Raw genomic sequence first — 20,088 nt, 5'->3', positions numbered from 1 at the left:
ATTTTTGGCATAAGATCAATAAATATTCTATCTGACACTTGGCTACACAATTTAATTTTCAATTTTATCTCTATTATCTATACATATATATACACCATAAACAAACTCATTATACATTAAAAAATCATGTTTACCATACAAAGAATAAAAATACAAAATATGAAATATTGGAAGTAAAAGGAACTATAAATCCACGGATGCACACTGTGAAGAATTTGACAGGTTCCAGACTTTTAATATATAACTATAAATGTATTGTTTTTAAACAAATATCAGCTTTCAATGTTAGTACACAAAGTTCTATTTCATTCTTTTAAACTCTAGTATTCCATGGTACGGATACACCGCCAAAGTTAAATTCCTTGTTGGACATTTAGATTGCTTTCCCAGGCATTATATTCTCTTAAAAAATTTTTGTTTCTGACAATACATCAACAAAGACAAAAAAGGAAAGGAGAAAACAGCAGATGAAAGCTGTTAAGGCATTTTTGGAAAAAGAAATCAGAGGCAAAATAACTCAGTTTTAATGGAGAACGAAGTCAAGAAAGAAGGGTTTGCAGGGGGATACAGAAGTAAGAAGCAAACTGATTTGTCTTAACCGCAGAAAAGACTAGGAAGTAAGGGCACCAAAATACTGGGGAAAGCAGGGAAGACAATTAACAGTCGAGTCAGTGAAACAGACAACTGAGTCCTCAATTCTACAATTCGTTCCCCTACCACACGCCTACCCCCACTAGGAGATTCCAGCTCCTCTACCACCACCAACCATGAAGGAAAAGCGACAGAAAGGCTCTGCACTTCAGGACTTCAGGCACACTAAAGGGCAGGGGAAAGGTGCCAGGGTGAAACAGTAACTTCTGCATGCCGAGCAGAGACACGCCCACCTCCATTCTAAGCTTTCTTTCCCATCCAGGCTCTCAGAACACCAGCAGGTGAGCTTATACTCACCAGGTGTAGCAGACTAGCTGCGCCTGTAAGAGCTAGGTGGCTCCACAGGGAAAGAACCCCAAACCACTAACACTCCCTGAAAAGAGCAGGGCATTTGCTCTAGTCTTTTATATGAAGTCCACATCAGTAGGCCCTTCTCATTGTTTTTAACTGCCTTATTTTAAAAACTGAGACATAATTCACATACCGTAAAGTTCACCCCTGTGCAGTGTACAGTTCAATGGTTTTAGTATATTCCCAAAGTTGTGTGACCGTTACCACTAATTCCAGAGCGTTTTTGTCAACCCCTACCCCTCCAGACCCCTACCCATTAGTCACTTCCCATTCCTCCCTCCTTCCCAGCTCCTGGAAATCACAAATCTACTTTTGTTTCTAAAGATTTGCTTATTTTTGACCAGTTCTTATAAACGGAAGCATGCAATATGTGGCCTTTTGTGTTTGGCTTATTTCACTTAGCATGATGTTTTTGGGTTCATCTATGTTGCAGCATGTGTCAGTACTTCATTCCTTTTCCTTTTTATGGCAAAATAATATTCATTGTTATGGATATATCACATTTTGTTTATTTGCTCATCAGATGATGGATATTTGGGTTGTTCCCACTTTTTGGCTATTATGAATAATGTTGCTATTAATATTCATGTACAAGTTTTAGTGTGGACATATGTTTTCAGTTCTCTTGAGTATATACCTAGGAGTGGAATTTAACTTTTTGGGGAACTGCCAGACTGTATTCTAATGTATTTGCACCATTTTATTGATAATTCCCATCAACAACGTATGAGTTCCAGTTTCTCACCAACACACGTTTTTGTCCCATGTGTTTTATTATAGCTATTTTAGTGGGTGTGAAGTAGAATTTCACTGTGGTTCTGATCTGCATTTTCCTAATTTGCATTTTCCTGACTAATGATGCTGACCATTTTGTCATGTGCTTATATGCCCCATTTGTGTATCTTCTTTGGAGAAATCTTTTTAAATGCCCATTTTAAAACCAGGTTGCTGTGTTGTGCTGAAGAGTTCTTTATATATTCTGGATACCAGTCCCTTATCAGATATATTTTCTCCCATTCTGTGGACTACCTTTTCACCGTGATAGTGTCCTTTGAAGCAAAGAAGTTTTTAATTTTGATGAAGTCTGATTTATCTATTTTTTTCTTTTGTAACACTTGTGCTTTTTGTGTTATACCTAAGAAATCACTGCCTAGGGGAATTCCCTGGTGGTCCAGTGGTTAGGACTCTGTGCTTCCACTGCAGGGGGTGCAGGTTCAATCCCCAGTTGGGGAACTAAGATCCCGCAAGCCTTGCGGTGAATAAAAACAAAAAGAAAAAAAAGAATCACTGCTTAATTTGAGGACATGAATATTTACGCCTGTAGTTTTTTCTAAGTGTTTTATCCTTTTAATTCTTATATTTAAATCTTTTGTCTACTTTAAGTTCTGTAACATGGTGAGGGGCAGGGTCCAACTTCATTCTTTTGAATGCAGATATCCAAGTTGTCCTAACACCATGGTGAAAAGATGATTCTTTACCTCAGTGAATTGTATTGGCAGTCTTGTTGAAAAGTCTACCTTACTTTTTTTTTTTTAGTTTGGTGCTGTGAGCCTAACAGATGAATTTATTTTATATTTTTGTTGCATAAATAGATTAGCACCTCACTGAAGCACTTCTCCTCAAGGCTTTTTTTTTTTTTTAACTTTTTACTTTTACTTTGTATTGGAGTATAGTTGACTAACAATCTCGATTAACAGGTGTAAAGCAAAGTGATTCAGTTATACATATACATATGTATAACTGAGCAGAGTTCCCTGTGCTATACCATAGGTCCTTGTTGGTTATCCATTTTAAATATAGCAGTGTGCAAATGTCAATCCCAAACTACCTTACTTTTTAACATGAAAGAAAATCCAAGCATCACCAGACACTTGAGAAACATTTCTAATATGAAAGGGATCAAAACAAATGATGTAACAATAACAAAAACCTATGAAGAAATAATGACTCTTTCTGAACTAAACCTGACAAATTAACAAATTTTAAGTTAGGAAACTTAACATAAGTCATCATATTAACAAATCTAAGGGGACAGAATTCAAGAATTATCCTTGACTCCAGTGGTTCCCAACCTTTTTGGCACTAGGGACTGGTTTTGTGGAAGACAACTTTTCCATGGTTTGGATGGGGGGAAGGGATGGTTCAGGCTGTAATGTGAGTGATGGGAGTGGCAGATGAAGCTTTGCTTGCGTGCCTGCCACTCACCTTCTGCTAGGTGGCCTGGTTCCTAACAGGCCTGGGGGTTGGGGACCCTTGCTCTACTCAATGAAATAAAAAATACATAGATGGGACTTCCCAGGTGGTCCAGCACTTAAGACTCCATGCTCCCAGTGCACGGGGCTTAGATTTATCCTTGGTCAGGGAACCAGATCCTGCATGCCGCAACTAAGAGCCTACATGCTGCAACTAAAGGTTCCGTATGCTGCAACATAGATGCTGCATGCCGCAACAAAGATCCTGAGTGCCACAGCCAAATAAATTAAAAAAAAATTAAAAAAAGAGAATACACAGATCTTCCTTAAACATGATTAAAAATTTTTAATCATCAGTAAAGGTGATAGTTTTTATATCTTCTAATTTTTGAAATCATGTAATTTTTATATAAACATGAGTAAAATTTTGTTTTAATCACCAGCAAGTGACAGCTTTTATATCTTCTAATTTTTATAGCTTTAATTTCTTTATCTCACCTAATTGCACCGGCCAATACCCAGAACAATGGTTAAATAACAGCAGTGATAGTGGCATCCTGTCTTGTTCCTGACTTTGGTATGAATGCTTCTAATATTTCTTCCTTAAGGATAAAGCTAGCTTTTGGTATCAGCCATATATATCATGTTAAGAAATTATCCATTTATTCCTATTTTACTGAGCATTTATATGTGATAACATTTGTCAAAATTATAAATGCACATTCTCTATAGAAATATACATGTATGTGAAATGTTGTATGTAAAAGGTCACATATCCATCCATACTTCGGAATTCTATGGAGGAAGTTCTTTTATGTCCTGATATGGAACGCTCATCCAGATAAGCTTGTTATATGAAAAATCAAGATGTAGTGTTTTCTTTTTCTGTGAATCTGTAGCAGAAGAAGTGTTTGTTTTAGCACCTGCTAATGGCTTCTCATTTTGATTTTGTAAGTATTTTTCCTCAAGGAAAATGTGCATATATTTTACAGCTCTACAGCTAAAGTAATATTCTGTGTCTCTACAGCATTCGTATCTTTAAAAAATATCTTTTAATTGCATTAGTAGGGACTTCCCTGGTGGCGCAGTGGTTAAGGAATCCACCTGCCAATGCAGGGGACACGGGTTCAATCCCTGGTCCGGGAAGATCCCACATGCCGCGGAGCAACTAAGCCTGTGTGCCACAACTACTGAGCCTGCGCTCTAGAGCCCGTGAGCTACAACTACTGAGCCCATGTGCTGCAACTACTGAAGCCTGTGTGCTCTAGGGCCCTGGTGCTGCAACTACTGAAGCCCATGCACCTACAGCCCATGCTCTGCAACAAGAGAAGCCACTGCCATGAGAAGCCCAGGCACTGCAATGAAGACTAGCCCTCACTTGCCACAATTAGAGAAAGACCACATGCAGCAACAAAGACCCAATGCAGCCAATAATAAATAAATTTCATTAGTAGCTACTGTTTCGCTGGCCTTGAAAACTATAACATTTTCAAAGAATGTGATTTTTAAAAAATATATTAGAGCTTTAGGTTGCCTCCCAAAGGAAAACAGACAAATTATCACCTGATCTATTTAATTTTAAGAACCAATCAATTCTATTGTAGCAATCAACAATGATGGTGACGAAAATGATAAGATGCTGATGAAAGAAACTGAAGATGACACAAACCGATGGAAAGATACACTGTGTTCTTTCCATGAAAGAATGAAGGAATCAATGTTGTTAAAATGACCATACCATCCAAGGCAAACTATAAATTCAATGCATTCCCTATCCAATTACCAACAGAACTGGAACAAAAAATTAAAAAATTTGTATGGAAACACAGAAGACCCCAAATAGTCAAAGCAATCCTGAGAAAGAAGAACGGGGCTGGAGGAATCAGGCTCCTTGACTTCAGACTGTACTACAAAGCTAAGTCATCAAAACAGTATGGTGCTGGCATAAAAAACACACATATAGATCAATGGAACAAGATACAAAGCCCAGAAATAAACCCATGCACTTATGGTCAATTAATCTACGACAAAGGAGGCAAGAATATACAATTGAAAGACAGTCTCTTCAACAAGTGGTGCTGGGAAAACTGTAAAAGAATGAAATTAGAACATTCTCTAACACCATATACAAAAATAAACTTGAAATGGATTAAAGATCTAAACGTAAACCAGATACTATAACACTCCTAGAGGAAAACATAGGCAGAACAATCTTTGACATAAATTGTAGCAATATTTTTTTGGATCAGTCTCCTAAAGCAAAGGAAATAAAGGCAAAAATAAAAAAATGGGACCTAATTAAACTTAAAAGCTTTTGCAAAGCAAAAACGAAGACAACTTACTGAATGGGAAAAAGATTTGCAAATGATAGGACCAATAAGGGGTTAATATCCAAAATATATAAACAGTTCAAACAACTCAACATCAAAGAAACAAACCCAATTAAAAAATGGGCAGAGGATCTAAACAGACATTTCTCCAAAGAAGACATACAAATGGCCAACAGGCACATGAAAAGATGCTCAGCATCACTAATTATTATAGAAATGCAAATCAAAACTACAATGAGGTAACATCTGACACTGGTCAGAATGGCCATCATCAAAAAGTCTACATTATAATAAATGCTGGAGAGGATGTGGAGAAAAAGGAACCATCCTACAGTGTTGGTGGGAATGTAAATTGGTGTAGCCACTATGGAGAACAGTATGGACGTTCCTTAAAAAACTAAAATTAGAGCTACCATATGACCCAGCAATTCCACTACTGGGCATATACCCTGAGAAAAACAGAATTCAAAAAGAGTCATGTACCACAATGTTCAGTGCAGCACTATTTACAATAGCCAGGACATGGAAGCAACCTAACTGTCCGTTGACAGATGACTGGATAAAGAACACGTGATAAATATACCAAATGGAGTAATACTCAGCCATAAAAAAGAATGAAATAATGCCGTTTGAGGCAACATGGATGGACCTAGATAGAGATCATCATACTAAGTGAAGTAAGTCAGAAAGAGAAAAACATCATGATATTGCTTGTAAGTGGAATCTAAAAAAAAATGATATAAATGAACGTATTTACAAAACAGAAATAGACTGACAGAAAAGAAACTTATGGTTACCAAAGGGGAAAAGGGTGGGGGGGGAACAGATAAATTAGGAGTTTGGGATTAACATATACACCATACTATATAAAAAATAGATAACCAACAAGGACCTACTGTATAGCACAGGGAACTATATTCAACATCTTGTAATAACCTATAATGGAAAAGGATCTAAAAAAAGAATCTATTATCTATCTATCTATCTCATCTATCTAATCTGTCTACCTCTGAATCACTTTGCTGGATACCTGAAAAGCAATGATGGTGAAAATGGCTAAAGGGCCATTGGTGATAAAGAACTTGCCTTCACTTAGAAATGTGGTCAGTTTGTTGGAAAAGGTTGACAGCCAATATAACTAGTGCTTTCCTCTGTGAGCTCCTATTTTGCTTAATATCAAATTTTTGTGATAGTCTTGAGTGACTGAGCAATTAATTTGTTTTCCAAGAACAATTGCTATTTTTCTATCTATTCCCCCAAAAGATGTAGAACAAATATATTCGGCAATCTGCTGTTAGCATCAAAAAAGGTGAAATATGTGTTTGTGTTCGCACTTGATTTTGCTTGTTCATAAATAAAAAATTATCTGGAAGGACAGTAAATTAAAAACTCAGGGAAATAACCGAGAAAATAGAACCAAAAAATGAGTAATAGGAGAGAAAAATTATGCAAATTATAAGGCCCAATATCCAAACAATAAGCTATAGTGAAAGAGCATAAAGTGTCACAAAACTAAAGGTCATGACTGTTTAGCTGAGAATGCCCAAAGTATATCATCCTGAAATTTCAGAATACAGAGATAAAACCCCAAATGCTTCCAAGAAGAATCAAATAAAATCACACACACACAATCAGGAATAAGAATGTCTCTGGATTTCTTGGCAGCAATAACTTCAAATTTTTGAAAGAAAATTACTTCTAATTTGGCTCTACATTCAGTTAAATTGTCAATCAAGTATGAGGATACAATAAAAACATCTTCATACATGCAAGGTCTCAAACTTTATCTCTCATGGAATTCTTTTCTCAGGAAACAGAGAGTGTATGCTCCAACAAAATGGGATGGAAAATCAAGAAAGAGAACAGAGACCTGAGATCCAGGGAACAATCAACATAAGAAAAGAAGCAAGGCAAAAGGAAGTATTAGGGTGATGGCAGAGGCAGCCTTAAGACAACAGCTGAGCAGCAAGTCTGGAGAGGAACCAATCTAGGCTGGGACAAGATGGGAGACTTCAAGAGAGATGTCTCCAAGGGGGAGACTATGTGGAAACTAACCTGAGAGGTTATTTACTCTATAAAAAGAGAAGAGTTATAAAGAAAAGCACAGTATAGAAAAAAAGCAGGGGGAAAAAAAGCAGGAAAAAAAATTAATGAATAAAGAATATTTATGTTTTTATAGCTATAAAATTATCAAATATTGTTTTAACCAATACAGAGAGTAATAAGCGTGAGGATCTGGTACGGAGTGGTAAAACAATATGGCAGTATTGGCGTATTAATTAGAAACAGAAGAAAGAGCTAGGAGAAAAAAAGAGGACTTTTTTTTTTCAATACTTTTAATGCTATTTGTCTTTTAAAAGTAAGTGCATATATTACTTTGATTAAAAAAAAAAAAAAAAAAAAAAAAAAGGGCTTCCCTGGTGGCGCAGTGGTTGAGAATCCGCCTGCCGATGCAGGGGACGCGGGTTCGTGCCCCGGTCCGGGAAGATCCCACATGCCGCAGAGCGGCGGGGCCCGTGAGCCATGGCCGCTGAGCCTGCGCGTCCGGAGCCTGCGCTCCGCAATGGGAGAGGCCACAACAGTGAGAGGCCCGCGTACCACAAAAGAAAAAAAAAAAGAAAAGCTAGTACATATCGAGAATGTGCCAAATAGTGTTCTAAACTCTTTATATTTATTAAATAATTAAACCTTCACAACAAACCTATAAAGGAGGTGCTGTTTTATCCCTGTTTAAAATGAGAAAACTAAGGCCTAGAGAGATTAAATAATTTACTTAAGGTCAAACACAGAGGAAGAGGCACAGCCAAGATTTGAACCCAAGCAATATAACTCCACAGCAAATATTCTTAATATAGTGCCATAATATTATACTAAATTCTCCTATCAAAAAATGAAAATTTAAAAATTCTTGTTCAATAACATAAACTGTGTTTCACAAACAGGAGAATGCTATTGAAAATGCTACTTCTGTGATCTTTAGTCAAGAGCCCACCTTGCTACAATACTGAAGAAAGATTCTACATTTTTGTAAAATAAATAAACTCAGACTTATATCCTGTGTTCAAAACAAGAAGCATCACTTCACTTAGGTTTTCTATTATGGCCTTCTCTTGTCCTTCTATCCTTATACTAACAGTTGTCCTTTATTTATGCCTGTATATTTTAAGCCACTCCTTTTTGGGGAAAAGGACATATTACATATAATAAAAACGTAAATGAAAGAAAAAAGTTTTATATCAAATTTAAACCTGTTTACATGAAAAAAGTAACCAATGGGAAATACATTTGCTATGTGAATGACAAAAAGGTTAATATTCTTAACCAAAGACTCACTCATATTAAAAAGACATAAACCAATTTTTAAAAAGGCAAGACTATGAACAATTAACAGAAGAGCAAATTCAAAAGGCTAATATTCAACCTTACTAGTAACAAATGACACAATTAAGAATGAGATATATACTGTCTCCTCTACCTAACTGGTAAAGATTAAAAATCATTATAATAACAGTGCCAAAGCTGCAGTGAACCAAGCATACTCATACAATGTTTACGGTAACATTAACTGGTATAGCCTTTCTGGAGAGGAATTTGACAATAAGGGTGAGAACATTGTTCTACTAATCTATCCAAGAAAATAACTTAAAATGCAACAATGCCAGTAGTCAGTGAAATATCATAATCAACTTATGTGCTCCAAAACACTGGTGGGGGGAGGGGATGCTTACAAATACTATGATACAACTAAATCAAATGAAATTCTACAGTCCTCAACAAATGTTTTAATAACAGAGAAAAATTCTCATAATTAATGAAAGCAGGATACAAAACTGTGCTTATACAGAGACTGTAATTGTGTCAGATAAACCCATACACCTAAAGAAAAATCAATCAAATGTTAGCAGTCATGTTCTCTGATGACAATGTGTGCAACTTTTTCTTCTTTGAGATTATTTTTATAATCCAAATTTTCTTCAGGAAACATGAAATAATTCTACAGACGAAAAAAGCGAAGTTTGTGTGTAGAGCAGTTTCACATACCTTGGTGGCTGTTACTGATGTAGCCAAGTTTGTAGTTTTGGAAGAGGATCCATTAGAACTTGCTGGTGGTGTCTGAGCCACTACAGATTTACTGTTTGTACTGTTTGTTCCATTAGCAGCACTGGTGGAGTGGGAGAAAGTAAATTTGAAGCCACCAGAAGATGTCCTTTTGGGAAGGTTTTCCTTGTCTTCACTTTCCTTTGCTAAAGCAAATGTAAAAATTTGAATCTTTATCAGTAAATATTACTAAGTCAAAGCATCTGAAAAGAACAATTTAAAAACTTATAAAACAGTGCCTTTGCTTTTTTGTAAGAGCTAAGATGGTAGAGCATGATGTGTACAGTGATAAGTCTTTATTAGCTGGAGTCTTAGAAATCTCAGGATTAGAAAGAAACTTCAGAATCATATAACAGATCAGCCACCGTATGCTAGAATTCTACACTGCTATATCTAGGACTCTTCCAAGGACTCACTAGCTGTCTGACTCTTCCTTTCATTGTCTCTCTGCAGCTCCCACTCACTGACTTTAAACTTCCATACTCATTGTGAAAACCTAATGATCTTTCCCACAAGTCAATAATATTCCACATGCCTAAAGAAAATGATTAGGATCATGTTTATCAGTCATTTATTTTCTGAATATTCCAGGTTCCTTTATCTGTTTCCTTTATGACAAAGGTACATCTGGCTGTCACTGTTTTTTTTGGTTTCGTTGGGTCTTCCTTGTGTGTGGGCTTCTCTCATTGCGGTGGCTTTTGTTGTGGAGCACGAGCTCTAGGCGCATGGGCTTCAGTAGTTGTGGCACGTGGGCTCAATAACTGGCAGATGGGCTTAGTTGCTCTGCGGCGGCATGTGGGATCTTCCCGGACCAGGGCTCGAACCCGTGTCCCCTGCAGGCGGATTCTTTTCTTTCTTTCTTTTTTTTTTTTTTTTGTGCTACGCGGGCCTCTCACTGCTGTGGCCTCTCCCGTTGCGGAGCACAGGCTCCGGACGCACAGGCTCAGTGGCCATGGCTCACGGGCCCAGCAGCTCCACAGCATGTGGGATCTTCCCGGCCCAGGGCACGAACCCGTGTCCCCTGCATCGGCAGGCGGATTCTCAACCACTGCGCCACCAGGGAAGTCCATGCCACTATTTTTGATTATGTTTCTTAACTGGATGCAGTACTTCCAAGTATGGCCTCACTGCCTCTTCTGACAGTACTCAGGGCAGGGCCTGTAATGAGTAAAGGTAGAAGAATTTGGCTACCAAAAGGTACCTATTCCTTAGGACATTTTAATAGGCTACTGTGATCCCCCAGGCTGAAATAAATAGAACTTATGGCAGTGATGAGTGGAAAATGAGTGACGCTGCTAGGAACAGTTTCAGGGAAAATGTAATAAGAAATTAATGAAACACTAACTAATGAGAAATGCCTTTCGCACATTGAAAATCACAAACTAGGGACCTCCCTGGTGGCTCAGTGGTTAAGAATCCACCTGCCAATGCACGGGACACGGGTTCGAGCCCTGGTCTGAGAAGATCCCATATGCCGCGGAGCAACTAAGCCCGTGTGCCACAACTACTGAGCCTGTGCTCTAGAGACTGCAAGCCACAACTACTGAGCCCACATGCCACAACTACTGAAACCTGTGCATTTACAGCCCTTTCTCTGCAACAAGAGAAGCCATTGCAGTGAGAAACCCGCACACCACAACAAAGAGTAGTCCCTGCTTGCCACATCTAGAGAAAGCCCACATGCAGCAACGAAGACCCAACACAGCCAAAAGTAAATAAATAAATAAATAAATAAATTTTAAAAAAGGAAAGAAAATCACAAACTTATATATAAGTCTAAGAAATGCTTTTGCCTTTCAAGATATAAATTTTTTGAAACATTTAAATGATAGAATTAAAGTGATTGGTTCTTCTGAAAAACACTAGTAAGATCTTACTTTTATAAACAAGTTAAACATATTTGAAAGACAGGAAATTTTACTGTTACTTTTCCACTCTTGACATTTTATCTTTGTTTGTTTTTTTTTTTTTGAACATTTATTTGTTTTGGCTGCTCTGGGTCGGGATCTTCAGGTGCAGCATGGAGGATTCTTTCTTTAGTTGCAGCATGCGGACTTCTTAGTTGTGGCATGCATGCGAGATCAGTTCCCAACCAGGGATCGAACCTGGGCCCCCTTCACTGGGAGCACGGAGTCTTACCCACTGGACCACCAGGGAAGTCCCTTGACATTTTATCTTTATGAAACTTTTATAACAATTAAAAAATTTCAAAGAGTAAAGTACTTCCTTCTTTAAGCTTAGTTTCTCCAGCTGTAAATGACAGAGTGCTCTGGAAAGCTTCTATGGATCTACATGATCTCTATTATTATTGAAGATTTCAGTATAGAAATAAAAGCACAGCTGTTCACAGAAGGCAAAGTATAGACAATGCAATTTATAAACAGCAAATGAAGAGAATCACAAAACGGCAAAGTTTCAAGAAAAACATTTTAAACACAAAATGTTTTGAAAAATCAGATTTGAAAAAAGTGAAATTTTAAAAGGTTTTGATTTAACAAAATTCATATCTTTCATGCTTCATAAACTATGATCACAACTTCACAAACAACTGAATAATTTCTAAATAAGAGAATGAAATAATCAAAAATTCAAAATTTTAATACCCTTTTTAGTCTCCATGAATTTTTCATAACTATCTGGAAAATCATCTTCTGCCTTAGATTTTTCCACTGGTGCCACAACTGTTTTCCCTTCCTCCTCTTCATCTTCATTAAACCACATTTCTTCATCCTCTTCCAATGCCTTTGCATCTCTGCGAAATCTGTTACTACGCAATATAGATGGTACACTGTAAGAAATATATCACAAATATTAAGTAATGATTTAAAATTCCTGACCAGATTATATGAGAATAAATATGTATAACCAAGAGGAGCTGAAATAATTTTAACTGAGTATAACATATCATAATCACCTCACTTGTGATATAAGATGTAACCAGAAACCAGAGAACACTCCAAGGATGTTTGTACACCAACCTAAAAATCTATCTTGAGTTATGATATGGAGCAGTAATTTTTCATATAAAAGATTCAGTGTAGGGAGAACATACTACCCTCCTACCCAACCCTATACTACCTAATGATGGAACGAAAATTCCTGGGTAAATTTCATATGTAAGATCAAACTACACATGATTTTGAACATAATTTTATAGGCTATAAATGCAATATACTTAAACAATACCTGTTCAGTTTCTGATTTTGTCTGTCTTTTTCTTGCTCATATTTAGTCTTCAATCCTTTGAATGTCTGAACATATTCAATCGATTCAAGTGCTTTATAAAAGTTTTCAACTATATGTGTAGTAAGAGACTTGATATCTTCCTGTATAAGCACAAAATTTATATTTCAAATATAATACAATGCTTGTTAGAAGAAAAACTTAAAAAAATTTTTTTATACTTCCAAAGCTGATAAAAAAAAAGGTTTTTCAAAATCATCTTCCAAAAATAAACGTCCTAGTTTCTTTATACATGAGCCAGGGCTCCACAGAACACTTGGAAAAAAGGAGAAACAATTCACTGAAGCCCTTTTGGGGGGACTAAAAGAACATTTGAAAGGTAAATGTATTTAGTTTATGTTGTCTGTTTATTTTTTGCATTTACATAATAGTACTTTATAATTTAAAAAGCACTTATCACATACAATTTCACTTGATCCTCATAACAATTCTATAAAATAGGTTTTATTATCCCTATTTTACAGAAAGGGAAAATTGAGGCTATGAGAGAGACTGGATGGCCTGATCAAGAGTGCACACCTAGTTAGAAAGCAGATGTTGAAATTATATTTTCAACAAACATTGAAAGATATTATTGATAATGCCTTGTTTAACTATCAAAACAAGATAAGCCTTACTTAAAAAATAAAGATTCCTCTGACTTTATCACATATACATATCTGGTAATTCCTCTTGTATATTTCCACAGTTCTCTAGTGGTATGGAATTTTTGTGAAATAAACCGATAGTAATAAACTTTAAATTCTAAATGAACCGTGACCACTGCAAATATATGGGTGCAAAGCAGGCTCATCATTAAAAATAAATAAGTTGTGATTCAGGACTAATACTGGTAGGATATATACATGCCACTTCCCTAAAAGATATACCATAACCGGCTTGTATTAAGGACTGTTATGTCTTTAAACTAGTGCCCCTGAACATCTGAATCAAAAAAATATGCAAAGGAAAAAAATTAGAAACCTAGGTAAAATAGTTGTTACACATTGAAACAAAAAAAGGTAAGTTTTGGGATTCAATGTACATTTATCAACCACTCAAAATTATTTTCAGAAAAACAAATTCAATCATAGGAATAGAGATGGGGCTGTGAACCTTACAATTCATTTTATCCATATCTCAACAAAAATTTTAAAGGAAAAAATATATAAAAGTTAATCTCTAATTCATAGAACAGTACACTGTGAACCTGGGTTCAGATTCTTAGTGAGCTAGTCAACCATGTTCCCTTTTTTTCCAAGGCTAAAGACAGTACTTCTATCTTCTTCATCCTTTTTGCAAACCATACTCTTGGCAAGTGACTACTCTAAGAAAAACAATCTAGTCAACCAAACAATCTTTACGTGAGAATACTGTTTCATCAGTACAAATCTGATTTGTAAGAAGCAAAACTAGAGAATGAATTTCTAGCTTTGACTTCCTTTTTTCAAGTTTTTTCTAACCATGTGGCCATTTCCTCCAGTGGAATCATTTCAGTGTGTGGGACAGGGTAAATTTATCTTACCGGTTCTTCAGTTATTCATCTTATCCCTGGTATTCACACAGAGCTCTCTCCAGATCTTTTTATGATAAATCTTTTGTTGCCTGACTGAGACTCAAGACTGAGCTGCACCATATCTTCAAGCCCTGCCTGTGGTCCTAACCAAATGAATGCACCTGAATAGGTCAGCTAATCACTTTGGGTGTCTCAAGCCCTCATCTATAAAATAAGGCAGTTGGAGTAGTTCACCTAACTTCTCAGTTTCTTCAACTTAAAATTCCATGATAACATCCTACCTTTTATGCATTTTGTATCAATGTCTACCAAGGGAATTATTTTTCAATCTTTCTATTCATTTTTATCACTACCCTTACAAGAGATCACAGAGATCACATGAATGGCATGCTTGAGTGAAATGTCCACATAGGCTAAATATCCTGAAACATTTGGCAAAAAAATGGAACTGAGAAGAATATAGCATAAACGCAGTTTAAAATACTATGCTGAATTTCACAATTTAAAATATTAACATCAATAAACATATAATTATTTTAATTTATTAAGAATCTTTTAATATAAACTTACCACTCTTATAAATTCAAATAACTCAATAACAGCTGAATTCAATAGATTGTACCGAGTTCCATTATCCAGAAGAGCATTTATAACTGGCTCAAAAAGATTTCCCTTGGTGATGTAACGATTATAAAATTCATCTTTAAGGCCAATTATCCGCCTCATAAAACGAAGAGCACCTAATTAAAAATAATACAGGGAATAAGTTGCTAATCTTACTAGTATTAATTATTATACTGGTATTTTTACATAAAGCAATGTATATGTGCTTCTGAAGTAAAAAGCAAAACTGCACTAAGAACAACTGGATTTTGCAAAAAACAGAATTAGGGAAAAACCAACTCAAAATTTGTACAACTTAACGTAGAGAGCTAACAAAAGCCCCAATAACTGGTAGGCAGACAGCTACAAGGCAGAGAGATTAAAAAATACACAAAAACCATACAACACAAATGCCGGCACTACTTAGAGCAGTGCTGGTGGATGTGGAGACAAGTGAAGGCAGCTCAGAATCAGTAAGGGGCTGTCACTGAGACGGGGACAGGAATGGTGCAACCTGCCAAGAGCTGAGACTGCCTTACCTCTCTGGGGGATAGGGCAAAGTGGAGAGTGGGGGGAGCTTTGGAGGTAGGTGCTTCTTTTTAAGTTTTCTGAAAATACAGCCAAACGGGCTCCTGCTACCAGTATACAGAAGAGCCAAAGGTTTTTTAACTTTTCTGATGAAAGCTATTCCAGTTCTCTTTGCCTTGGGAATATCATCTGTGAACCAACACTACCTCCGGATTATAATAACATCACTCCCTTGTTTACCAATTGCTTATGAGCTGTTTAACCTTCGGTAAACATGTACTGTGGCAGATCAGACTGTATTTGTAAAAGAATGATAGAGCAACAAATAAGTAGTATAATTTGGCTTTTTACATTTTAGAATATTGAAAAGAAAATTTCTCTTTAGTCTTTTCCCTACCTAAATAAAACTAAACAAATTTAGCAATATTATTGCTAAAACCTTTATGAAACACAAAATACTGTAATTTCAATCCCTTATTTTTATGTTTGATCTTTTAACTTGTAACCCCTCTCCTAAGTAGTTTTATTCTACAGATACCACTAGCCACATCTTTTAAAACACAAGGTTTCTGATTTTGTAAGTCACTCTCTCATTTTAACCCTCTGTTCACAGATCTAAGTTATTAAAAGTTGTGTCTGTCCAAAGAGGTTCTAAATATTATATGAAAATAAAACAGAAATAGGCCACATAAGGTATAAATGTATGATAACTGTAAGACTAAACAGGTGTGGACAGAACTGCTAGACTTAAAACATCACCTCTTTTTATGGCAGGATAAGAAATAGTTTTCCTAAGATTAAAAAGACTGAAGTATTGCCAAAGACCTGAGCAAACAGGCACTTTCACACACTGCCGGTGAATGAAGTAACATGCACACAAAGCTACAGTTAAAACAGCATTGTTTATAATAATGGAAATCTTGAAGCAATATATATTTAAATACTGGAGATTTGTTCAGTCATATCCATTTAAATGTGACCATTCTGCAGTCATTTCAGAAAGGACTATTTATAGAAAGCCATATAGGAAAACCTAGTATGAGAACATCAACTGTTCCAAAATTAATATAAAAATTTAGTGTAAATCCAATCAGGATGAACTGGATAAAGTTATATTTAAGTTACTGTGGAAGAACAAATGTCCAAGAACCAAGAAAACTGAGGAGGTACTTAGCAGATATTAAACTTTACAACAGAGATACTATAATGGCATAAGAATAAACCTTCCCATTCATTTTATCTAGTGAAATAAAAGGATAGATGGTTCAGAAATAAGACACAAGTATATATGGTAACTTACTGAATACCAAAAGTGATATTTTAATTCAGTAAGGAAAATATAGTTTATTTAATAAGGTGTTAGCACAATTGGCTATACACCCAGTAGAAAAGAAAGCTAGATTCTCGCTTCAAACCATATGCAAAAACAAATTTCAGATGCATTACAAATATAAATGTACAAAATAATAAAAATATTAGAAGAAAGTTGAGGAAAATATTTGTATAAACTTAGGACACAGGACTTTCCTAATAAGACAAAAAACCTGAAAGCCATAAAAGAAAAATAAGACATATTTGTCATCATAAAGAATCTTATAGCAATTATATGCAAAACAATGCCATAAATAAATGTAAAGACAAAAGACAAACGAAACTGGGACATTTTTTTCCCCAAAATGTGATACACTGCTAATATCTCTAACATACAAGAGCTCTAAGAAAAAGATAAAAGGCAATTCACAACAGATGAAATGCAAAAGCACTAAAATGTGGAAAGATGTTATCAAGGAAAATGTAAATTAAAACACAAACAGAATACATTTTCCATCATCAGCTGGATAACATTTTAAAAAGCAGTAACAAGTGTTATTCATCGAGTGCATTCTTCATGTCAAGTGCTTCAATCTTTTGGGAAAGTAATCTGGAAAGTAAATTAAAATTGAAAAACGATATATTAAAATATATAAACATTTTGCTCTGGCAATCCCAATATAGGGACTCTATCCTATGGAAATAAACCAGTAAAGAAAAATTTATTGGGTTGGCCAAAAAGTTCGTTCGGGTTTTATGGAAAAACCTGAACGAACTTTTTGGCCAACCCAATACCAGGCTATTTATTACAGTGCTATTTGGAATGGCAAAATACTAAAACAATCTTGTAATCCATGCAGTGGAGAATGGTAGAATAAGTTGCGAAAGAGCCACTCTATGAAGTATTACTCAGCTATGTTCAGGAAAAATATTAGTTCACACCATATCCAATGACCTAGAGTATTATTAAGGGGCTGAGACGTGTCAGCATGATCCTGTTTCTATAAAAATAAAACATGAAAACCTACACATGTGTGAATGTTTATGTAAATTTGCACAGGTATGGAAAAAGGAATGGGAAAGAAGTAGTGCAGGCAGTTAACAGTGGCTATTTTTTTTTTTTGCAGTACGCGGACCTCTCACTGCTGTGGCCTCCCCCGTTGCAGGGCACAGGCTCCGGACGCGCAGGCTCAGCGGCCATGGCTCACGGGCCCAGCCGCTCTGCGGCACGTGGGATCTTCCCGGACCGGGGCACGAACCCGTGTCCCCTGCATCGGCAGGCGGACTCTCAACCACTGTGCCACCAGGGAAGCCCAACAGTGGCTATTTTAAGGCCTTAAAAATAAAGGAAGTAGTAGGGAGATTAACCTTTTCTCTATACATTAAATTAAATGTTACATTTTAACTATGATTTTCATGCTCAGAAAAAACCCACAGGGCTCTTTTTATTTCGAGGGAGAAGGTTTCTTTACCTCTATCAGCAGGTGAAACTATGAGAGGAAAGTAAAGTTAGGGTTCACTGAAAATCAACATTTAAGCAAACATCAGCATTTAAGTTTGACTTTTATTGGTCCAAGTGATGTATTGAAGAGACCGTAAGTTATTTTACATGTTCAAATAAATAACCTGAGTTATACAAATACATTTCAAGGCCTATATCTCAAAAATATAAAAAGAGTCACTACTAAATGACAGTTTGATGAAGCAGATGTAAAAGACAGCAGGAGTGGTTCTATTAGTGAAATGTCATTGCACATGGTATTATGTCACAACTGAATCTAAATGTGAGCAATATGAGGGTGGGGGAAGCACTATGACCTATTCATCTTGTCCTTTAAATAAAAGAAGACAGAAGATTAGTATTTCTCGCAATCATCTCTTTAATAGCATATGCACTTGCTAGAAAAAAATAATTCCACATGGGTAACTCAGGCTTTTCTATTAAAAATGCTGTTCCATAAAACATTTTGTAAGAATGTTCATTGAAACTGTTACTTACACAAGGCCAGGAAAGTGTGCTTTGAATTCATCAAGACCAAGACTCTTCTTAGCAAGTCCTTGTTCATAATATAGTTTTTTATGTGATATGTGTGATGTTCCACACAAAATGTGAGTAGCTCTAAAATTAAGGCAAGCAGCTGTGCTGTTTGATAATTATCTACAAAGAAAGTCATCACATGAAAATAAACGTTGCAATACATCTAAGCAAAGAGAATAAAGTGTACATCCTGTATTTTAGAGCAAAAGTAAAACTGTATTTTCTCCTTTTTGCATCAATTAAAGAAGCTATAGATTTTTATTTTTTCATTAGGTAGACTCTCCAGAAGTATTAGCAGTTTCACCTACTAAATAGATATTCTAAGGCTCTTACATAAAATATTTAATAATGTTAAATAACAATGTACAAATATGATAATAAAGCCCTCACCGCATTGAGATTTTCTTGGTAATGTTTCCTTAATATGTGCTGTCATTAATATTAATGGATCTATAAAAGGGTCCACTGCACAGTAAAAGAGGAAATACCTTAAACTTTTTGCCTGAAGTGGTGTAACACAAATTTCCCAAGAAAAATTAATATGCCTTCTTTAAAGACATCTTTAAGGAAAGGACTTTTTTGGCTGTTTGAATAAAGTGAAAAATATTACATCATGATTTTAAAACAGTAATCTTTTTAACATCAAATCATATCCATGAGAGGCCTACCGAAATATACCAGGTCTTTCTTCCTCAAGAGGCTTTGGTTTACACATTCATGGAGTGATTTAAAATTGCTTCTTGAACATCAAAATTGAATGTATAGGTAATTACCCATACCTACTGTAAATATTTTAGGCAAGAAAATATTAGGCTGTGAAGAAATTATGGAATCACAGCCTTAGAGAATAGAAAAAACAACTGACGTCATCAAGTCCAACTTTTATTTTTCAAGAAGACTACACAAATAAATATTTTGTGGAACATCACATGATGCTATCAGGAACAAATCAGCAATCTTTTTAATAACAGAATGACCATCAAGTATACAAAATACAATTCTGGTATTTCAAAGACCTTTTCTACTTTAAATGTAAGTAAAGAGTTCTACTTGTTTCAGACCAATTTGTATAACAGCCATCACCACAGCCAGTATCTGAACTAGTTCCTCACCATTAAAACAAATTCTCTAAATTTCTCAATTCCCAAATTTTATTTATAAAAGATCTTGTAACAGTGATCTGTAGTGTTAATTAAATGTCTTGTTTTCACTTTCCCAAATTAGGACATGAAATTATATCTCTAATAA

At 35.7% G+C, this 20,088-nt stretch overlaps 1 protein-coding gene across 3 annotated transcripts in view; it reads right to left on the bottom strand.

Annotated features, from left to right (window-relative positions):
• Positions 1 to 20,088, bottom strand: part of PPP4R3B (protein phosphatase 4 regulatory subunit 3B) — a 65,735-nt gene that overhangs the window by 2,990 nt on the left and 42,657 nt on the right. The window contains exons 11-15 of one of the 3 annotated variants that reach the window (XM_059080015.2): positions 18,802 to 18,960; positions 14,931 to 15,100; positions 12,809 to 12,948; positions 12,226 to 12,410; positions 9,566 to 9,768 (exon numbers count right to left, since the gene is read on the bottom strand). In XM_059080015.2, coding sequence (XP_058935998.1) covers positions 9,566 to 9,768; positions 12,226 to 12,410; positions 12,809 to 12,948; positions 14,931 to 15,100; positions 18,802 to 18,960 — 857 coding nt within the window. Of the gene's footprint in view, positions 1 to 9,565; positions 9,769 to 10,680; positions 10,781 to 12,225; positions 12,411 to 12,808; positions 12,949 to 14,930; positions 15,101 to 18,801; positions 18,961 to 20,088 lie in introns of those variants that run through there. The other 2 variants (XM_059080017.2, XM_059080018.2) reach the window with 2 other exon arrangements.

Source organism: Kogia breviceps, chromosome 11 (genome assembly GCF_026419965.1).
Source record: "Kogia breviceps isolate mKogBre1 chromosome 11, mKogBre1 haplotype 1, whole genome shotgun sequence".
Classification (NCBI taxonomy): Eukaryota; Metazoa; Chordata; class Mammalia; order Artiodactyla; family Physeteridae; genus Kogia; species Kogia breviceps.
The sequence above is the reverse complement of the archived record's forward strand: the minus strand, read 5'-3'. Positions and strand labels throughout refer to the sequence as shown.